General features: G+C 34.5%; 2 protein-coding genes across 2 annotated transcripts; both read left to right on the forward strand.

The window, feature by feature from the left end:
• Nucleotides 1-8761: 8761 nt before the first annotated feature.
• LOC105132546 (uncharacterized) lies at nucleotides 8762-9754 on the forward strand. Its single transcript, XM_011036114.1, has 2 exons — nucleotides 8762-8948; nucleotides 9138-9754. Exons 1-2 carry the CDS (start codon nucleotides 8849-8851, stop codon nucleotides 9644-9646), a joined length of 609 nt encoding a protein of 202 aa, XP_011034416.1. The 5' UTR covers nucleotides 8762-8848; the 3' UTR covers nucleotides 9647-9754.
• A 2250-nt stretch (nucleotides 9755-12004) lies between these two features.
• LOC105132549 (inactive protein RESTRICTED TEV MOVEMENT 2-like) lies at nucleotides 12005-19870 on the forward strand. Its single transcript, XM_011036117.1, has 2 exons — nucleotides 12005-12180; nucleotides 19342-19870. Exons 1-2 carry the CDS (start codon nucleotides 12075-12077, stop codon nucleotides 19743-19745), a joined length of 510 nt encoding a protein of 169 aa, XP_011034419.1. The 5' UTR covers nucleotides 12005-12074; the 3' UTR covers nucleotides 19746-19870.
• The last annotated feature ends 3112 nt before the right edge of the window (nucleotides 19871-22982 follow it).

A 22982-nucleotide genomic window follows, 5' to 3' on the forward strand; every position in this document is an offset into this window, starting at 1 on the left:
CCATTGGATGTCTTGGTCTTATGAGACTCATTGGCAAATGCATTCATGACTGCGGGGGCTTATGCTGGAGTTCCTAAATGCATAAATACTGGATTGTGTGGAGGTTCTTGACCATGTTCACTTATTGTTTCTTCAGGTTGAGTTGTTGCCAGATGTTAGACAAAAATAGCAGGCTGGTTAGAAAGACCTTCACCAGAGGCATTTCTAAGTGTTTGCTTGATTAAACTAGTAAGGCGAGCCACTCTACTCTTCTTGGAAATGGGTGTCATGGTGGGCATGCTCTTCATTTGCCATACTTCTTGCTCGGAGTCGGGTGTTATAGGCTCTTTAAAGTCACCACCTCTACTGCTGTTTCTAAGGATGAAAGCCCCTAGAAGAGGTGGTTGCGTCCTCTGCAGTTACTGTTGAGGTTGCGGTAGCAGAGAAGAAGGATGATGAAACAGGTCTGCAGCAGGGAGAGAGGGAGTCGTGGTGGCTGCTTAGTGGTTGTGCCGGCTTCCTATAGTGGAGCTGGTTTTTGTGGTGGTGTGTAGGCCGGGTGTGTTGGTATTCTCACCAGAGAAGGCAGCTGTGGAAGAGGTGAAGAGAGAAAGAAAGAAAAACAGAGAGAAAGTTGCAAAAACCAGGAAGAAGCTAATTTTTTAGCTTATTTTGAACCTGATTTTCTCTCCCATCAGGCCATGAAATCCACCTTTATTTATAGGCGGTGGAAGAGGGCAATCTTGTCTACATTGTGAAAAACTTTCAGTCCTTGATTTAGTTAGGAAGGATCCTAACCGTTGGCTCAAAGAGGTATCATGAGTTGTAAATTTGCAGACAAAAGCTGACTGCATTGGCCTTTTTAGGCTGTCACCAAAGATGATGTATTGTCATTTAGCCTGAGTTGATTACATGGGGTTGTAAAGAAAGTGTAGAGAATTATTTTATTATAAGATTTGTCAAATTTGGAGGATGTTAGGTACATTAAATGCAGTTGCAAAGTAGGTAACCGGATCAGCTTTTTCAGAGAAAAAAAAAGATAATGAACAATACTGATTCCTTTTTTTGCCAAAGTTCATTTTAGTCCTCCCTCTTTCAATTGCTTTCAATTAAACCCTAATTGACCCTAAATTTTTTTGTTTAATGCAATTAAACCTCTAATTTTAATCAACTAACTTGGTAAAATTAAATTTGGTCTTTTAAAATTTCAATCTTCTCAGTTACGCCAAAATTAGGCTGCCAAACTTATTTTTTTTTATCAATTAAGCCCAAAATAAAATTAATTTGACCCATGTAAAGTATAATTAAGTCCCTACACTTAATTGGACCCAAACTAATTCTTAAACATAATTAAAATTTAATTTGACTCATATTAAATCGAATTGGCCCATTAAAAATTTAATTATATCATTAGACTCAATTTTTATGCAAATTCATTCATTAATCATTCAATTTGACCTTGGATTTGTATTTTTCTCTATTTTTAGGCATAATGGGGTACAATTATGCCTTGAATTTTCTCAAAAAATAACTGCTTGATTTTTTTTCTATTTTCATAGCCCTCCTTGATCTGTTTTTTTTCTTCACATTGTCAGTCTTTATTTTGTTTGATGTTGTTTAGTGTTAAATTATTTGATCTAAATAATCACATATTTTTTTTAGATGATTGAAATATTGATATCATCACCAATGACAATAAATTTTTATAGGTAAACCTGTCGGTAATGTAGGTGTATTTTTCTTGGAGAAGTACTAAGAGTTGTGAACTATTTTGATATAGACTGATGGATTTACTAACAAAACTTTTATATCGATGATTTTGTTAGGAAATTTGATGGTTCTACATGATTTTTTTTTTATCAATTATTGTTTCATTAGTAATCTGTTGGCAATATTTGCTGATGGATTAGCCGATGGAAAAATGGTTAGAAACCTTTTCTTTTTAGTGTGAATATTTTATTGGTGTTTTTGTTGACACATAAATCATCGATTGAATTACTAATGGACTTGGAATCCTTGATAAGAGGCACTGATGTTACTTTTGCATTAGTAAATCCATCAGTGATTATTATATCAGTGAAATTACATCTTATACACCTACAAAATATTTTATCAGTGTAAATATATTTTATGGTTGTCATCCTCCTAAACCCATCGTAGGGTATTGATCCTGATTTTATTCTAGCTTAAAAAATAAATTTCATGGCGACATCATACCTCTAGGGTTGCCACACAACGATGTAGAGCTTGACACTTCAAATAATCACAATCATTCATAAAAAAATGAAAATCATCAACAATAATCAATGTTTTATGACAAGAAAATTCAATAACATATTACAAATTATTTAAAGATTCATCTAGGGTTCAAAATTGACCTTTAAAAGTGGCTGAGGTAGATTAGAAACCGTTAAAGGTGACAATAATGGAGGTAATGTTGGTGCATGCATCTCATATGCTGCCATGAGTCATTGTACATGGATTGATGCTTCATTGGCTTGAGAGGCACATGGTTGACTAGATCAGGTAGCCCTCCTTCTTCTTTTCTTTTCTATGCTAGTAATGTCGTAAACCACCACCTATAATGAGAGATTTAAGGATGGAAAGCTTTGGTTTGTTTTTTGATTTTGCTCTCTCTCTCTCTCTCTCTCTCTCTCTCGCTCTAGGGCATAAGGTTTATTAGGTTATGATTGTCTGTATGGATTACTTATATGAAAGGAAAGGAGGTTGGCGACTAGTGAATTGAGTGGGTTGTGGTATGGGTTGCTGGTACTAGTATGAGGAAAAAAAAGATAATGGTTAAGGATTGTATAATTTTTTTTTAAGAAAAAAAGGGAGAATATGAATAAGATTTTTATTTTTCATATCTCTCTCTCTCTCTCTCCCCGTATGTTTTTCATTTTCTTTTCTATTACTTTTTTTCCAATTTTTCTCTACCTTCTTTTTACTATTCACCACTAAAAATTCTTTTATTCCTCCCCTATATTTCCTCCATATCTTTTTTTTTTCTTATCCCCTCCTATTCTAAAACATTCTAATAACTTCTCATGTAGTCTTCTTTTATCTTTATCTTGCTTGGGAAGGGGATAAAAATGTTCAAATTAGTCCTTCACGCCTTCCTTGATTATTACTATACCTACTAAACTTTTTGTTTCTTCAATTCTTGTTTCTTTTCAATTTTCTTAATATTTTAGTTTTTGAAAATATAGTGGTATAAAAATGATAAACAAAAAGTTTGAAAATTATAAAATAAATAAAAATTGATTGAATTACATCAAAAAATATTTTTTGGATTTTTTTATGTTCGTGAAGTTTTTTTTAAAATATGATCATCATGAGTAGTCAAAACTGATTTATAACAAACATAATAAAATGATTTCATGATCATATTCTCCCATATCCATAAAGTTTTTTTTGTACAATGAAAATAATTGATAGTACTTCAGTAACATCAAATGCCTTGGAAGTTTATTTTTATTTGAATTTCAAATTTCATGTTCTTCTCTTTTAAAGTAATTGATTTTGTGAACTTCTAATTCTTTGTTATGAATTTATTACTTTGATGTTTGCTAGTTCAATGTCTTCTCCAAATTAAGAAATAAATTTGCTGTTGATAAAAGCAAACAGAGTAAAAAAAATTGATTTGGTTTTTGAAAGTTGTCACCTACTTGTGAATCATGTAAGCGTGTTTATGATATTAAAAAGAAAAAAAAAGTAAAAAAAAAAATATACCTCATCACTTTTATGTCAGTTATGAGCGTGGTTGTATTTGTTAGTTATTGGGTTAGTTATTGGGAAGTAGATACATATACATGGGGAATCATACTTCCGCTGCTGTGCTTGGGATCGGTACTTGCAAACTAGATTTGCGGGGTGGTCACACACTTTATCTTCATGATATGCTCTACGCTCCAGAAGTTCAACAGAATCTTGTGTCTGTTCTTGCTTTATTCCAATTAGGCTTTAAAATTATGTTTATTGGTTGTGTAAAAATACATCTAGATAATATTTTTTATGATTCTGGCTTTGTATTAAATGGTTTTATGGTGTTAGACACCGTTAATGTATCTATTAATTATGATGCTTTAATTTATGTTGTTTAAAATTTCAGCACTATTAATGATAGTAATATCATAACTTGGCATGCTAGATTAGGACACATTGGGCAAGATCGATTACATAGATTAGCTAGAGCTGGTCTTTTAGGATCACTTACTAAAGAGGAATTACCCATTTGTGAGCATTGCCTTGCTGGAAAAGCAACTAGATTACCATTTGGCAAAGTTAAAAGAGCTAGTAATCCATTACAGCTTATTCATTCAGACATTTGTGGTCTAATGAATGTGAGAGCAAGACATGGAGGAAATTATTTCATCATATTTATACATGATTTCACATGGTTTGGTCATGTTTAATTTATCTCACATAAGTCTGAAGCATTGGATTGCTTCATTCGATACACCAATTTGGCGGAGAATAGACTAAGTGCCAAGATCCAAGCTTTAAGAACAGATCGAGGAGTGAATATCTGTCTGAACAATTTAAAAACTTTTATAATGAAAAGGGTATAGCTAGACAACTAACTATTCCTTATACTCCATAACAAAATGGTTTAGCAGAAAGAAGAAATAGAACCCTATTTGATATGGTTAGGTTAATGATGGCGCAAGCTAACTTTCCAATTCCTTTTGGGGAGATGCATTGTTAACTACTGCTTACATACTTAATCGTCTGCCCTCTATATCTGTCTCATCCACCCCATATGAACTATGGAAGGGTGTCAAACCTAATCTAGGTTATTTCCATCCATAGAGGTGTGCAATATATATTCACAATGCTTCTCATGAATATGGAAAACTTGGTCCTAGGAGGAAGAAGTTTATCTGTATACGATATTTTGAATATTCCAAAGGCTTTGTATTTATTGGTGAAAAAGCTGATGGAAGAGTGATGGAGATTGAATCGTGTGATGTTGTATTCTTAGAAAAGGTTTTTCCAAAGACAGGTGAGGTTGAAAAAGATTTTCAATTATATAAAATGAAAAATCTAGATTATGGCACAACAAACCATTCAATAGAGGACTTAGATGAAACTTTTAATCCCTTTGAAAATATTGGAAGTGATATTTTATCTATTTTTACTCTCATAGAGCAAGATCATGAGCAATGTCAACCTCAAAGAAGCATTCATGAACCAATTCCTTGTCGTTGATGTGAGATTGAGGGGGAAACATTATAGATTTAAATAAAATATAGTATTTCATAGATTTTCATTATATTATTATATTTTTTAGTCATGCTTTATCTGGTACTAAAGTAAGTGAATGGATTAAAGCTATGGAAGAAGAAATGGAGTTAATGAAAATTAATCAAGTTTGGGACTTGGTTGATTTACCATCAAGACGAAGATCCATTGGAAATAAATGGTTACTTAAAATTAAATGTAAAGCGGACGAGCCAATAGAATGTTATAAAGCTCGATTAGTAGTGAAAGGCTACACACAAGAATAGGGAATTGATTATAAAGATACATTCTCACCAATTGTGAGGATTACTTTAGTTTGCCTAATTTGGGTTATAGTCGCACATATGGATCTAAAGTTATATCAAATAGACGTTAGAACTGTGTTTCTTCCATCATTGTAAAACCATCCTTAAGGATAGCTTGATGAAACTTAACGTTCCATTGTCTAGAGGCTTGCTTAAGACCATATATGGATCTTTTAAGCTTGCAAACATTGCGATCTTGTGCTTTAGTCTTTGATCAAGATAACAGACGCTAAAAGGCTTTTGGGTTTAACTCAAGAGACTTACATCAAAAAGATGTTAGAGCACTATTACATGCAAGATAACAAACCAATGGACACCCTTGTTAATAAAAACATTAAGCCTAAGTTGGGATATATGTCCCAAAACTCTAGAAAAAAAGAGAAAATATCTAAAGCATCTTATACCAGTGCTATCGGTAGTTTGATGTATGCAATGATGTGCACACATCCCGATATATGTTATACCATTGGATTGGTTAGCCGATATCAATCAAACCCTGGTCAGAAACATTGGATGACAGTTAAAAGGATTTTACGATATGTGAAAGGAACTTCAAATTACATGTTATGTTACAAAGGAAAGAAAGATTTATGATTGATTGGTTTCTCTGATGCTGATTGGTGAGGAGATGTCGATCAATCCAAATCAACTTCAGGATGTGCTTTCTTGCTTAATGATAGTGCAATACTATAGAGGAGCAAGAAACAATCTTGCATAGCCTTACCTACCATGAAGGCTGAGTATGTAGCTTGTTTTGCAGCAACATAAGATGTTGTTTGGTTAAAAAATTTCCTGTATCATTTGAAAATTATCAAATCAGCATTAGACCCGCTGATAATTTACTGTGATAACACTGCTGCAATAGCTATGGCTACAGGTCCAAAATACCCTGGAAAGACCAAACACATCAAGATGAGATATCACTACATTAAAGAAGTAATTATTGAACAAGATGTGATCCTAAAACACATTTCTACAAATTCTATGGTTGCAGATCCACTTACAAAACCAATAGCAAGAGATACATTTGTTAGACATGTGAGATCCCTTGGCCTATATAGAATGTAATTAGTTTTAAGGATCATATGAAAGCTTACAATGATTGAGTAATGAATAAATGCCTTTAGAATATAATTTTATTCATTATTTGTTTGATGAATATATTATTATCATATAGTACAATTTGTTATAGTATGTTGATAGATTTAGATTGGCTCACTCATATAAGCAATCACCTCTAGCACTTGTAAGGTGAGTAGAGATGAGATTATTTGAGTTTTAATGCTCAATAAGCGACTTGGGCACAGTAAGAGCAATTTTAACTCAAAATGATTATTAAAAAGTCACCTTGGCTAGGACCAATATGAGATTCTTAAATAAAAGAATCGGCATGAATGAATTCCCGTCATTCATATGTCTATTATGATTGAAGCCAAGTATGAAATTATTCATTTGCCACTAATGAAAAATGAGCAAATAAGAATTTCTGATTTGAAGTCTATGTTTTTAGCAAAAAGACTAAGACTCATATAATGTATTTTCTCTAACAAGGAGAGTAGCAACATGCATTCTTTGTCTTAAGAAAGGAAAAGAAAAGAGTAAGCTCCACTCTAGCATGTATTTCATACTACACGTGCTAGCGACCATTATAGGAATAAAAGAATGGATCCTTGCTTGTTTATTATGTGAGTCCTGAAGATCATATCTAAAATCTTAAAATCTTACCCTTTATGACTTTTGACTATATCATGAGGTGATGTATTAATGATCGCTACTTTAGGAGTATATCCTATAGTCATGGAATGATTCGACTTAAAGGAATACTCCTAAGAAAGCAAATTAATTCAGATTTGATTGATATGAGAGCGAAAGAAAAAGTAATTTTAGTTCTAACAAAAAGACTAAGACTCATATAGTGTATTTTCTCTAACAAGGAGAGTAGCAACATACATTCTTTGTCTTAAGAAAGGAAAAGAAAAGAGTAAGCTCCACTCTAGCATGTATTTCATACTACACGTGCTAGCGACCATTATAGGAATAAAAGAATGGATCCTTGCTTCTTTATTATGTGAGTCCTGAAGATCATATCTAAAATCTTAAAATCTTACCCTCTATGACTTTTGACTATATCATGAGGTGATGTATTAATGATCGCTACTTTAGGAGTATATCCTATAGTCATAGAATGATTCGACTTAAAGGAATACTCCAAAGAAAGCGAATTAATTCAGATTTGATTGATATGAGAGCGAAAGAAAAAGTAATTTTAGTTCTACACCTGTTACTTGTATTCACCAGCTGGGATCATATCACTTGAATAGATTTGATATGATTTAGAATACTTGTAATTGTAAGGATGGATTGAGTATGAAAATTCTTGAGAGATTGAATTATATTCAGTTATATGTAACTAAAAATGTTTGGGGTATATTAGTACACTTTAATAAATAATTAATTATGAGGTTGATATCTCCTATATGACCTGTATTAGGTTTATATATTGGAGCTCCTTTCATTGTGTGCTTCAGGTTGCACGGTCCGTTCGTCAAGTATGAAATTTTTATGCAAGTTTGAAGTATAATATATTAGAGAGATTCAGTTTTTCATGGGCGAGTGAGAGATGTTAGTTATTGGGTTAGGCCTGGTCCACCCATGATGGATGAGCTTGATCCAAATTATTAGAAGAATTACTAAAAAAAGTAATCGCCTCCTCTAATCATATATAAAGGGACATAACCCATATGAAATTATATAAGTTTTCATTATTGAAAGAAAATATTTCTCTCTTTCTCTTTTACTATATTGATTCTCTACATTTACTTGACAAGATTTATAAAAATATTCATATTGTGGAACATTACTTTGGTTGTAGCAATTGAAGTAGCACTAAAATAATTAATTCAGGAATAAAAAAACAAATTCTGACATATAAGTTTTCCTTTTCAATCTATAGTATCCTTTGCATAAAATATACGTGCATGGCTAAAGATTAAGAAAGTTGAGCACATGAAAGAAGGAATAATGTGTCATCCACGCACAAGGAAATCTTCTACAGCTGATCAAAGAAAACACGAGAAAGACACAAACCAACATAAATCAAAAAGCATCCAACAAGGAAATATTCCCTTTCAAGAGGTAATCCAGAAGAAACCTCTTAAACCATATCTTATAGCATTAGCGTATAAAAGAGGAACAGGGATAGAGGGCATCCTTAAAAAGAGGAACATGGAAAGAGGGCATCCTTATCAGGTCGAAAACAAGCGCCGTATTTCCTTTCAAAATTCCTTAGACACGAAATCAGTAAGCATTGAATAGAAATCATGGCTAGATCTAACGTCAAGCCCTCTTACGAAGATTTTGAACCCTATTGCAAGTGGCGAATAGAAGAAGGACAGGACACTCTTGAGGTTCATCTCCATGGTAACAAGTTTTTTCTTATGTAATTCCACGTTTCTTATAGTAAGATTTCCTTATGGAACATTTCTTGTCAAATGTTACAAGTTCAGATGGTTGAAATGGCTAAGATTTGTCTATTTATATAAGAACATGCAAAATTAAGTATATATAGGACATGCTAATTAATTATACTCCATGCTTAAATTTTTCTAGGTTTCTTAAAGGAACACTTGAGGGTTCAAGTCAGCAATGCTGGAAACATGATAATTACCGGGGAACGTCGTGTGGGCGAAAGTAGATGGACTCGTTTTCGCAAAGAAATAAAGGTCCCTAAGGAATGCAGCACTAACGAAGTTCGTGCAAAGTTGTCTACTGGCATTCTTTACATAGTCATGCCTAAGAACATAACATTACCTTCCTCTCAAGATCAAGTTAATCAAGAAAATGGACAATCAAGACCCAAGATCAATCAAGATACCGTTGACAAGGACAGGGCAACCAAAAATTTGGATGGTTCTGTAGAAAATAATAAGATGACCACTGAGAACGCTACATTGATGCTCACCACTAGGCCATTAACGAGCTTCATAATGCACCTGAAAGATTCGTTTTTTAGGCTTCAAATGAGAAAAAAGATAGGTATGAATGTAGCAGTAGCAGTTGCTCTGATGATTGCTCTTGTTGTATTTATAATATACAAACATCGTCATGTTGAAAACTAAATCTTGCTGTACATATAAAAGGTCTGCATGTCCTGTTGACTTAAGAACAATGAAAAGTAAACTGTTGTTGTACTTTGAAAAAATAAAGGGTTTCAATTAACATCCTGCTTTTTATGGAGCCTTCTCCATTCCATTGTTGAAGTTCTTTTTGTTAAAAATAAATGGAAGTAAATTTTTTCTCCAGAAGCATAACTGAGTTGATTGAATTTCCTGGTGCAAAAAGGCAACCTTGGGGAAGAAAGACAAGACAACATAGTTAATGCAAAGAACATATTAAGAAGAAGCCATGCTCAACTCTTAAAAGCGAAAAACACAGAACTGGAAAAAAAAAACAAAGAAGAAAGCAACCTTTGGCAACCCTAAAACAAAGATCTTACAGAGCCTTTAAGCTAAATAATGAAACCGGTACTAGAGAGACGCCGAACGCTAAGAACAGGAGCTAAAGGGACTGACTGCAGATGACTATGAAACCGTAGATTGCAGAGAACCAGGAAGCAAATTAATCAAGCTGCAGGCTGCATCCTTTAAGCTAGAAATGGCATCAAACCAGAAGGCAAAAGAGAACACAGCAAAGGAGAACCGGAACAAACGAAACCGGCCTGGCAGCAACAAAAACCAATCAAAACATGCTACAGGATCAGATGAGCTATGATTTCTGAACACCCTGCTTGGCTTATGCATCAGCCAAACTGCCTTATTCAATGGAATGGAAAAAACTACATAGAACCGCATGGTAAGTCCAAACTCCAAACTATAGAGGTGAGGACACTAATTCAGCAAGACTTAATCAAATAACTGACATAATATGCCTTCAGTTCTTGTAATTTTAAGAAAGAACTTATAAAGACACAGCACTTGATTCTGATATTCGACAAAATTTCTATGGCATGCTATCGCCCAGTTTACTGATCTTTTTCAAGGAAGTATAAGTAATATTGTTTTTCATAGGTTGTGAAGACACGGGTAGATCCAAATTCCATATTACTCATGGAACAGTGTTTTCGTTGCAATATATTGAAAAAATCTTATGAGATATATAATTAGTCATCAATAATTTGTGTTGTTCATACTACTATATGTAATATGTTAATCTGTGCAGAAAGAACAACCATTTATTGGCTCATAAATATCATCACTTCCAGACTCCAGTAATCCAGTAAGCTTTTTTATTTATTTTAAAAAATTCTTATAGTAAGAGTTTCAATGGCTCATGAATATCAAATACGAATGTATGGACAACATGTTAGGTCGTCCGAACCCTTTTCTTTTAAAGTTAAAGGTTATAAAATAATTTATATTAAATTGCAAAAATCATATTGTACATAATATAAATATAGTTTTCTTCTCATTCATGAATCGAACCGATTCTTTTCCTAGCAATTAGTCTTCCATAAAATTTCTTGGTTACGTCACGTATGAATTAACCTATATACTGCATGAATAACGTGTGCTTGCAACTGGAAATATGCAGAAGAAGCTTTGGTAGCCCTTGGTTTTTTGGAGTAGTTTAAGGAATTTGGCATATACGTAATTAAGTTGTTTTTAATGCCAAAACAGTTATACTCTTCGTTGTCTATCTTGTGGATAAAGGTTAGTGAGTTTAATTTTTCATACAAAGAAAGTACTGATCTTATTTACGATGTTGAAGGTATTTATTTCGGGACAAGCGCATGCACGTATGCACAAGGAATAAAGCTTTGATTCTGATGTTAATAATATATTGTAATTGGATTTGTTTCTAATCTTTTATTTTTAGTTTTTGTTTTAAAAAAAATCATTGTGTTTTTTCCAGTTATCTGAATAACTATTTCATTAATAAATCAAATCGTAATTATAAAAAAAAACATCAACTATGAATTACCCTTTGATCTCAGTCGAATTCCTGATGCATGTCCTCGGAATTCTTGATGTATGTCCTCCAAATTCTCGTTAATGATGACAGATTCCAAGGCTTTTATTTGTTTCTGGTTTCCTTTTTATGCCAAGCAATTGAAGACTTCTTAACTTCCAATGAAAAGTTCCATGGTTTGAACAGTCAATTATCTGATAATTGTTGCTAATGTAGTGAGGAATTTAAATTCAATCTTCTGACCTCGTAAATTAATTTCACTTAACCCTCAGAAATTTGTAGACGGTGAGTTAAAACGAATCTTAAGAAAAATCAGAAGGAAGTGAAGATAGGAAAGTTGAAATACAGGGGAAGGTATACCCGAAGATAATTCAAGCAGATGACTTCCTTGGAAACTTAAAAATGAATCTATTCTTTTCCAAAATGAAACCCCCAAGGAACCTCTAATTTGCGTCTCATGTATGTGTCAAAAACAACGTCTATAGAACAGATCAATTCATTTAGTTAATTAAGAATTCACATCATCTTCGACCTCCTTTATCCAAGAACAACCTTGGAGAAAACCAAAGAAGCCTTCAAATGGAAACCATGAATGAAGAAACCTTAAAGCTGTATTATGGTGATTTTGAGCCCTTTTGCCAGTGGAAAAAGGATGAACATGAGATACTTGAGATCCATCTACGAGGTACTTAATTCATTTTGTATTTCCTCCAATTTATTATGAAGAAAACAAGTAATTAAATTGTTTCACAATTTACTTTTGTTGGGAAAACTAGGAACAACCTGACACCAATTTACCCGGATCAATTCAGCGGAATACAATTCACAATTCACAAGTTCCAATTCTTTCCCTCTTTGTACAGTAAAACAGAATCAAACAATGATGAAAATAATGCAAATAATCACAAAATCAACACCAAGATTTTTAACGTGAAAAACCTGATATGGGAAAAACCACGGGATCGTAGTCCACCTAAAAACTTCCACTATCAACAAATAATGGGTTCACAATTATTCTTCCTCAGATTCAACTAAAGGATACAATATATATATCATTAATAACAACTTATTCTCGGATTACAAGAAGTTTAAAGGAGAATTATTTGAGAAAATCTCACAATACTGACAGCCCTGTTTTCTGTCAAAACGGACAACTTCCACACCACCAATCTTCAATCCAACCGTCCAGAATAAAGAGCAACGTGTCTAGAAGCTGCTGTCAAAATCTCAACCAGATCCAATGGTGAACGAGCTGGAAATTGAAAAAAGAGCACAAGCTACTTTGCTGCCTCTTTTCTTTCTTTCTCTCTCAGTTTTCTTCTCCTCTCTTCTATTTTCAATTCTGCCGCTACAGTACCCGAACATTAAATTTTAATACCAAGAGACAGAAATTAAGTGGTGGTCCCCCCATCACATGGTGCGGGACCATACACAATAAATCTCCCCCTCATGCACCATGTGAGGAATTTGTCATACCGGCGATCAATATGTAAAATTCAATTTAGGAGGCTCTGACAAGCCTACTTCCCTTCTGCAGAACTCAAACTTCTCTCTCGGTAGAGGTTTAATCATTATGTCTGACACGTTGTCATCATTATAGATCTTCTCAACAACGAATGACTTCATTTCCATAACATCTCAAATCCATTAATATCTAACCTCAATGTGCTTTGATCGAGAGTGAAAAGTAGGATGCTTACTGAGATGGATTGCATTTTGACTATCACACTGCAACACAAAGTTCTCTTGAACTAGGCCAAGTTCATGCAAGAACTTCTTCATCCATAACAACTCTTTACCCCCTTTAATAAGAGCAATGTATTCAGCCTCTGTAGTGGATAATGCAACACATTTTTGCAACCTTGATTGCCATGAGACTGCTCCCCCTGCAAACTTCATCAAGTATCCTGATGTGGACTTTCTAGAATCAACATCACCAGCCATATCTGCATCTGTGTATCCATCCAACACAGGTTTATCATTACCAAAGCATAAGCTGAAACTAGAAGTACCTTTGAGATACCTGAGTATCCATTTCACTGCTGACCAGTGCTCTTTACCAGGATTGGAGAGGAACCGACTAACCACACCAACTGCATGAGCTATATCCAGCCTTGTGCAAACCATGACATACATCAAGCTACCAACTACGGATGCATAAGGAACCTTTTTCATCTCATCTTTTTCTTCATCACTTGAAGGACACTGCTTAGAACTTAGTTTAAAGTGGCTTACAAGTGGAGAACAAACAGGTTTGAAGTTGCTCATGTTGAATCTCTCAAGTACTTTTTAAACATATCTCTCCTGAGATAGGCAAAGTTTCTCCTTCTTCCTGTCACGTGTGATCTTCATGCCAAGAATCTGTTTTGCCGGTCCTAAGTCTTTCATTGCAAAAGACTTGCTCAACTCTTCTTTCAACATCTGAATCTTCTTAGCATCATGGCCAACAATCAACATATCATCCATATACAACAAGAGAATAATAAAGTTTCCATCTAGAAACCTTTTCATAAATACACAATGATCAGAAGTGGTCCTGTCATAACCATGATCCACCATGAAAGAATTAAACTTCTTATACCATTGTCTTGGAGCTTGATTTAACCCATATAAACTCTTTTTCAACTTACAAACTAGCTGCTCTTTACCTTTTGCTTCAAACCCTTCAGGCTGCTCTATGTAGATTTCCTCATCTAAATCACCATGGAGAAAGACAGTTTTCACATCAAGTTGTTCAACTTCAAGATTCAAACTAGCAGCTAAGCCAAGCACAACTCAGATTGAATACATCTTGACCACTAGTGAAAAGATTTCTTCAAAATCAATACCCTTCTTTTGACCGAAACCTTTCACAACTAATCTTGCCTTGTACTTTGGCTGTGAGCAATGTTCATCAATTTTCAACCTGAACACCCATTTGTTCTTGAGTGCTATCTTACCTTTAGGAAGCTTCACTAACTCAAAGGTATGGTTTTCATACAAGGATTTCATCTCTTCTTGCATTGCTTTCAACCACTCACTTTTCTTCTCATGTGACATAGCTTCATCAAAGCATTCTGGCTCTCCCCCATTAGTGACCAACACATACTCATGAGTAGAATATCTGGTGGAAGGTTGGCGAAGTCTAGTTGACCTTCTCAATTGTGGCTCATCTGGAGCTTCCTGCATAACCTGTTCAGGAATAACATCAACATCATCATTAGTTGATTCAGGATCACCAACTAATGGCTCAGTAAGAGAACCACCAATATCATCATTTTGCAAGTCTCCCCCATGATTAGCAGGCATCAAAGGTAACTATGGAGTAGGTTTTGGAGTTGAATTAGATGGAATAAAAACAGTAGACTATGTTTTCTTTTTCTGTTCAAAGTCTTCAATGGTTTGATCTTTAAAGAAGATAACATCTCTGCTTCTCATAATTTTCTTCTCCTTTGGATCCCATAACTGATAGCCAAACTCATCATCTTTAGAGCCCAAGAAAATACACTGCTTTGTCTTGCTGTCAAGCTTAGACCTTTCATCTCTAGGAACATGTACAAATGCCCTGCATCCAAACACTCTTAAGTGTGCATAAGAGACATCCTTTACTTTCCAAACTCTATCTGGAACATCAAATTCAAGAGGAACTGATGGAGAAAGGTTGATCATGGCAACTGCAGTCTTCATTGCCTCACCCTAAAAGGACTTAGGTAGCTTTGCATAAGAGAGCATACATCTAATTCTTTCAACAATGGTTCTGTTCATTCTCTCAGCCACTCCATTCTGTTGTGGAGTCTTAGGAACTGTCTTCTCCAACTTGATACCATGTTCCTTATAATACTTCTCAAAAGGACCCCTGTATTTACCACCATTGTCAACTCGAATACATTTCAGCTTTCTACCAGTTTCTCTTTCAACTCTAACATGGAAATCCTTAAAGACATCAAGCACCTGATCTTTAGATTTCAAATAAGTGGCCTAAATTTTCCTAGAGTGATCATCAATAAAACTAACAAAGTACAATGCACCTTTAAGAGACTTGTCAATCAGAGAGCAAACATCAGTATGAACTAAATCAAGAACATATGATCTTCTATGTGAAGGTGATCTTTGAAACGCAACTCTGTGTTGTTTGCCAACTAAACAATGAGTACATGTGTTCAAGTTCATACCTTTTAATGGAACATAGTTCTTCTTGGCAAGGATGCCAAGGCCTTTATCACTCAAATGTCCAAGCCGCTTATGCCATAGATTAGTAGAGCAATCTTCAATTGCATTCACCTCCCCTTTGATCACCTTGGCTTGTGACATGTAGAGACCCATCTTTTTCCCTTTAGTAACAATTAGGGAATTTCTGGAGAGCTTTCATTTACCATGTCCAAAGTAATTATGATAGCCTTCTTCATCAAGAGTACCTGTAGAGATCAAGTGTAGGCGCATATCAGGCACATGCCTAACATCTTTGAGTAGCAACTTGCACCTAGTATTGGTTTCCAACTAAATATCTCCAATGCCCATAACACTAGCCATCCCTTAATTTCCCATCCTAACTTGATCAAAGTTTCTAGCAGTGTAGGATGTGTAAAAATCACGTCGGGGTGTAACATGGTAGGAAGCTGCTGAATTTGCAACCCAGGTGGTATCCTGACATGCAAGATTAACACAACCATCATCACAAACAATGACAACATCATCATCAAATACAACTGCAGTTGTACCATTCTCTTCATTCTTGTCTTCATCTTTACCCTTTTTTATCTCTTTTATACTTTCTGTAATCCTTTTGTGATGTAACCATATTATTTGATAGTTTCACCTATATTTACCTAATGTTTTGTCCATGTTTTATATGTAAAATGTCTTGATATTCTTTGTTTTATGTTTTGAAGGCACTTTTGGATGAAAAATGCAAAAAGGAGTAAATTAGAGATAATTGGCAGATTTGACGTTCAGTCGATGTTTTGTGCAGAGCATGAGTTCTAGAGATTGAAATGAAGTGATTCTAGTGGCACTAAAAATCTAACATCCATAACTTTCTGGAAATGTAATGCAAGAAAAACAAAACGAGGAAGATCATGGAAATCACATCCTTCAAAGTCAAATCTTGCATTCTGCCGTTGTTGACCTTTGTCTATTCAAAATTCAATATCTGGAGCTATAGAAGTCCAATTTATGCAAACATAATTTTGTTGGATTCCTGACTCAAAGGTATGTAAAGTCTCCAAATTTCATCCAAAAAAGATGTCAGATGAGGGAGATATGAGTTTTGAAAGATGACAACTGAATTCTGCCAGCAATCAGGTTTCGTGAAGAAATGAGTCCAAATTACGTTTCGAAGCTTCTAAACCGTCATCCAAGTTTTTATATCAGCAATTTAGCTCCTCTAAGTCAGAGTTTGAAGATTTCATGCAAGGCTATTTCTCTTTTTTAGGGAAAATAATTATTGAAGTACTTAAATGTCAATTGTCAACTTAAGGGAGGACTACTTTGTAAATTAGGAACTAGGGTTTCTTAGCATATAAAAAGAAAGAGAGAGAGGAGAGAAGGGGGGCAGCAGCCAGAAGTTAAGAAACACAAATTCTCTCCTTTACAAACCCAAAAAATCATGCTCTCTTCATTCTTTAAGAGTAGTTGTTCAATGGTTATGCAAGGCTAAGCTCTTTTCTTGGTTGCAAGGACACAACAAACCTTCGGATTTCAAGAACCGTGAGATTTATTCTTCCTTTTATTTTTAGTTTATATTATGAATAAGTATGGTTGTTTTCCTATGCATATTTTCTATGATTGTTGTTGATAATTGCTAGAGCGGAACTCTAAGTTATTATTGTGAACAATTTATTGCTAAGTTTGATATCAAAACCGGAGTTGTGATGTATGAACTTGTGAAGCAACTAAGCTTGATAATTGTGGCGGAACTACATTATTAAACTTAGGGAGAACACTCCAATATCTAGTTCCTAGGGCTGCCATTGAACTAAATCATTAATGCGGACATTGTGATTGTTTGTTGGTTAGGGTTAGTTATACGGCGGATCCGTTAATTAACCAATATTAAGAAAAGATAAAAATTCAGAATATAAATTGTAGTTTTGTTTCAAGGATCGGTTCTAATTTCCGTTGGTGGATGTGTGCTTGCAACCAAGGTTTGTTTTCTTGATAAATTTCGATTTCAATTGATTTTGTTTGCTAGTTTAATTTCTTCCATAGTTTAGATCATCACAAATCAAAACCCTCCAATTGCATAACGTATAACATAAAAATTTGAACTAAATCTTCCTTGTGGGATCGACCCCTTGCTTGCTCTATACTATCTTGTGTGTTGTGTTTTAAGCTAGGGTAATTAATTTGTGCGACCACGACATCGCAACATTTTGCATATGCCCAGGCTTGTCACAATAATAACACTTAAAACCCTTCCTTGACTGAGATCTTCCTCTTGGCTTCCATTTGCCTTTTCTATTGCTGGATTCTCTATCTTGCTTGCTGTGAGAGAACCTGCTTGGACTTCTCCCTTGACTTTCTGTATCAAGTGCATGAGACTCAGAAGTGTTTATGCCTTTCCTCCTCTTCTCTTCATTGAGGATACAATCCTTCACTGTTTTTAAAGTGATCTTCTCATTCGGAGTAGAATTACTAAGTGACACCACCAAAGTCTCCTAACTATCTGGCAATGAACTCAGTAGGATTAGTGCTTGCATTTCATCGGCTAACTCAAGATTCATTAATGACAGCTGATTCAAGAACCCTTGGAATACATTTATATGCACTTAAGCATCTTCACCATCTCTATACTTCAAATTCACAAGGTCTCTAATTACAAAAACCTTGTTTTGTGCACTCTCCTTAGCAAATGTTTCTTCTAACATCTTCCAAACTGTATAGCAGTCATGTTCTTAAGAAATATGATTAATGGACTTAGAAGATACCCATTTTCTAACATTAACAGTAGCCTTTCTATTTAGTCCATTCCATTTTGCATCATCCATATCATTAGGCTTTATTCCTTTACATTCAATCGGCAAAGCCAAATCATTGCAATATAAGTGATCCTCCATCATTGTTTTCCATAGAAAATAATTTAAGGAAGTAAGCTTTATCATGCCCGAATCTTCCTTTTCCATTTTAACTACACAAGAAATTCAATCTACACAACCAATGCTCTGATACCACTTTGTTGGGAAAACTAGGAACAACCGGACACCAATTTACCCTGATTAATTCAGCGGAATACAATTCACAATTCACAAGTTCCAATTCTTTCCCTCTTTATGCAGTAAAACAGAATCAAACAATGATGAAAATAATGCAAATAATCACAAAATCAACACCAAGATTTTTAACGTGAAAAACCTGATATGGGAAAAACCACGGGATCGTAGTCCACCTAAAAACTTTCACTATCAACAAAAAATGGGTTCACAATCATTCTTTCTTAGATTCAACTAAGGGATATAACATATATATCATCAAGAACAACTTATTCTCGGATTACAACAAGATTAAAGGAGAATTATTTGAGAAAAACTCACAATACTGACATCCCCATTTTCTGTCAAAACGGCCAGCTTCCACACCACCAATCTTTGATCCAACCGTCCAGAATGAAGAGCAATGTGTCTAGAAGCTGCTGTCAAAATCTCAGCCCGATCCAACGGGGAAAGAGCTGGAAATCGAAGAAAGAGAACAGACTACTCTGCTGCCTCTTTTCTTTCTTTCTCTCGGTTTTCTTCTTCTCTCTTCTATTTTCAATTCTGCCGTTACAGTACCTGAACATTAAATTTTAATACCAAGAGACGAAAATTAATGTGGTGGTCCCCCCATCACATGGTGCGGGACCATACACAACAACTTTTTCTTCTGTATATAGGATTCAAAAAACAACACTTGAGGGTCCAAGTAGAGGAACCTGGTGTTGTGAAAATTATTGGAGAGCGACCTATAGATGGTACCCTCCGGAGCCGCTTTCGTAAGGAAATCAAGATCCCAAAGAATTGTAAAACAGATGAAATTCGGGCTAAGTTATGTGGTGATATTCTTCAAATAATACTGCCTAAGCAAACAACTGCATTTCCTGCAAAACCAGGCAGCACTGAAAGTATTACAAGAAGTGAAAGTATGCCATCAAGTTACTTGTTACACATAGAGAGTTCAAGTTCGACACTAGAGATGAATACCAAGTTAGCTCTACAAGTTGCAGGAGTGCTTGCTCTGGTAGTGGCTTTTGGAGCTTATGCATACAAATACTTTCATTGTGGTCATGTTGAAGGCTAATTGTATCATAATATATACTTCTAGCCCGGATTCTTCTATCTTCTGAATCTGAAATATTGAAAGCTAATTGATCCATAATATATCCTTTTAGGCACCAATATATTGTTATATCATATATTCGGTTCCGTGCCTTGTGAAATTAACTTTTAAGAGTGTGGGCGCGCATATATATAATGTTTGACTTAGTGTTAATTTGTAATCAAGACCCTATGGACTATTTGAGTGAATCAGACCTTAAAAAAAAAAAAATAGAAGGGAATGATATTATTTGATTATTTGATATATGTTTTACATTTAAATTTATGTAGAAATTGTTTAAAAATTATATAAATTATATATAAAAAATTTTCTATCCATTTAAGATTTTAGGTTGAGACTGTTTTTTAATAGAGTTTATATAATTATACAACAAGATATAAGAAAATAGAATAAAATAAATGATAAGAAATGATTAATGATCAATAGATGATATAAATAATTTTCTAATTTTCTTAATTTGTTCAATTCCTCGATTTGCTACTCTACTATAAGTAGCATTCCCCAATGGAGGACAACATGGCACATGCAGCAAATTCAGCCCACTGTCATTGCTGGACAGTGGCGTAGTTAAGTTGGGCATTTGCGCAGACGTGCTGGACTGATTTGTGGCTGCGAGAGGAGCCATTCCGTGCAAGCATCTGATATAATTTACACAGATTGGTGGATTGATTGGTGGCAGCAGGTCATGGATTTCAGGTAGCCTTAAGCTGCTTGCGGTGGTCCAAGTACCAGTCAGGAAAGCCGTTCTTTTTGAAGCAATTATCCTCAGTATGTTGGCTTTTCTTACAATAGGAGCAAATTATTCCATCCTTTTCGGTTTATCCATTAACAAATGCCTTAGATATCATAGCAACAACAGGATTTATAAGGGCGCCAGATGGAGAAGAACAAACCCCATATTATGGTTTAACGTTGAGCTTCATGTCGAGTGTAACCAAAGGCTTCATCAAGTCCTAGGTTTAGTCCGTGGGAAATCACTTTGAACTTTATCAAACACATTATCTAAATATGCAAGAAAGTCACAGATACAATCTTTCATTATCTCCTTTTGACAAATTTTGATATTTTTCTTTATTTATAACCTTTAGCAATTAGTCTAGTTTTATACATTTATATATTTTCATTCATGTTATTTTTTTAAAAGAACTTATTTACATCTAATAAGTTTTATTCTTTTAGGTATATTAATTAATCTATACCTAGTTGGTATACATGAAATCTATTTTAGATTTTATGACTTCAAGTTAATTTTAAAATCAATATCAGATATTGGTTTCATGTAATTAGTAGAAACAACTCATCATTTTTAGTTTCCATGAGAAGCACATATCTCAGTAGTGCATGATATGTCCTATTATATTTACATAATTCTTATTTTTATCAAACTTTCGGGCTAGACATTCAATGTTATAGCTTTAAACGCAGGTTCTATTTAGATGTTAATTTTTGGTTCTTGAACTTCTTTAGAAATGTAATATATTTTGAGATAAATATTTTTCTCTCGTTTGATATTGGCTTGAAGCAAATATGTTCTGAAAATAATTAAAGTGATTCTCATGGATGGGTTTGGATATGTATTGAAATTCTTTTGTTTTAATTTTGGTGAAAATATGAAGTGATGTTTGGGTAGTCAAAATGGGTTACAGATTCAATCTAAGAGTTTCAAAGAACCAGTTTTCAAAGCATTCATTTTTTGATCAAAGGTAAGAATATATTGAGATCAAAAGTAACCATGCCACAGATGCAGCATAACAAAATATAAATAGGAAAATAAAGGGTAACAGATACCCAAAACCGAAATACAAACGGGAACAAGCTCCCGAGAAAATATGATAATAAATAATTAAACAAGCCACAAGGCAAACAAAAGTGACATAGGGAAAGGAAAAACCCATAGAGCTCAATCCAGAGTGGAGGACAGCATCCCGATAGGGGAGACGAAGATCCCATATGAGCCATGAAGAGACCCAAACATATAGCCAGAAATTAGCCAAGCCAAGCAGATCCACCAGGCAGCATTCCCCAAACTTCAAAACAGCATCAGCCAGCTAAAGAAGCCGAGAGCAGAAGACAACGGAGGGAGTACACAGCCCAATCCAAGCTAAAGCATTCATTTTATTTGTACAGATGATGGAGCTTGTTTTGCATGAAAAAGCATTGCATCCCAATCCAAATTGCTCGCCTTTGATAAGAAAGGGCTTGATTGAACATGTAACGTAGGCTTAGGCTCTTGATTATGAAGAAAAAAATATATTTATTGGCTTAAAAGATGTTTAAGGAATTTTAAGACTAAGGATCGCTAGTATTTGTTGTCGCACATGTGCGGAATTGCAACGATAATCCACTCTCGAGTTATGGTTAAATCATGAAAATGGGGGGAGATAAGAAATTCTTGTCTTTTATCACTATATATAGGGAATGAGAGTTGTCATCTAGTATTTTGATCACTAGGAACCTTAACTGGTCTCAGAGATCAGGTACAAGGATTGATTGCATAAAAGGAAGGTATTATCACCCAAAATACACCTTACCTACGGTAAGCTACATTGTTTAATTATTTGATATATGCTAGGGTGTTATTGTGTTTTCTAATTGTTGGTCTATTTAAAGTTTAAGATAAGTCCTTCCTAGTAAAGAGATATTTATCTTATTGGGTAAAACCTAACCATTCTAACACTAGTAAAAAAACTACTTTTTTTAATATCAGGAATATATCTTACATATAAGTTCGTAAAATATTTTTTGTTTAATATTTAATATTATATAATAATATTATTATATTATGAATATATAAAGGAATGGGCTAGCCTAAATATATGGGTTGAGCCCTCCCTAGTTGGGGTGACATTCAACCTAAAAGAAATTAGGTCAGGTTTGGCCCAAAAAAGCACCGGGCTAGCATTGACCAAAAGATGGGTTGGGCTGATTTCAGCTCAACATAATTTTCGCATGGAAAACTGAGCCAAACCCAACCCAAATATTTTAAACTTGGCTAGCGCTGATGCGACTAAGGAACAATGGCTCTCTACTGTTTGTATGCTATGTGAGCAATGGAAAGTGAATTATAATTCATTCTCCATTGTTTATTAGCAAAATAATAGAGCTGGTGGGGGGATGAAGTAGAAGAAGGAGGAGGAGGAGGAGGGTGGGTGAAGATTGATCGTGGTTCGTGGTGGTGAGAAAAGAACGATGGCGGAA

The sequence above is a fragment of the Populus euphratica genome, unplaced genomic scaffold (assembly GCF_000495115.2).
Source record: "Populus euphratica unplaced genomic scaffold, PopEup_1.0 scaffold27.1, whole genome shotgun sequence".
In the NCBI taxonomy this organism is placed as follows: Eukaryota; Viridiplantae; Streptophyta; class Magnoliopsida; order Malpighiales; family Salicaceae; genus Populus; species Populus euphratica.

Excerpts from the sequence above, each read along its gene's own strand:
- LOC105132546 (XM_011036114.1), top strand. The coding sequence starts at position 8,849 with ATGGCTAGATCTAACGTCAAGCCCTCTTACGAAGATTTTGAACCCTAT. Across the intron at positions 8,949-9,137 it reads TCTTGAGGTTCATCTCCATG|GTTTCTTAAAGGAACACTTG; the intron begins GTAACAAGTTTT and ends AAATTTTTCTAG.
- LOC105132549 (XM_011036117.1), top strand. The coding sequence starts at position 12,075 with ATGGAAACCATGAATGAAGAAACCTTAAAGCTGTATTATGGTGATTTT. Across the intron at positions 12,181-19,341 it reads ACTTGAGATCCATCTACGAG|GATTCAAAAAACAACACTTG; the intron begins GTACTTAATTCA and ends TTCTGTATATAG.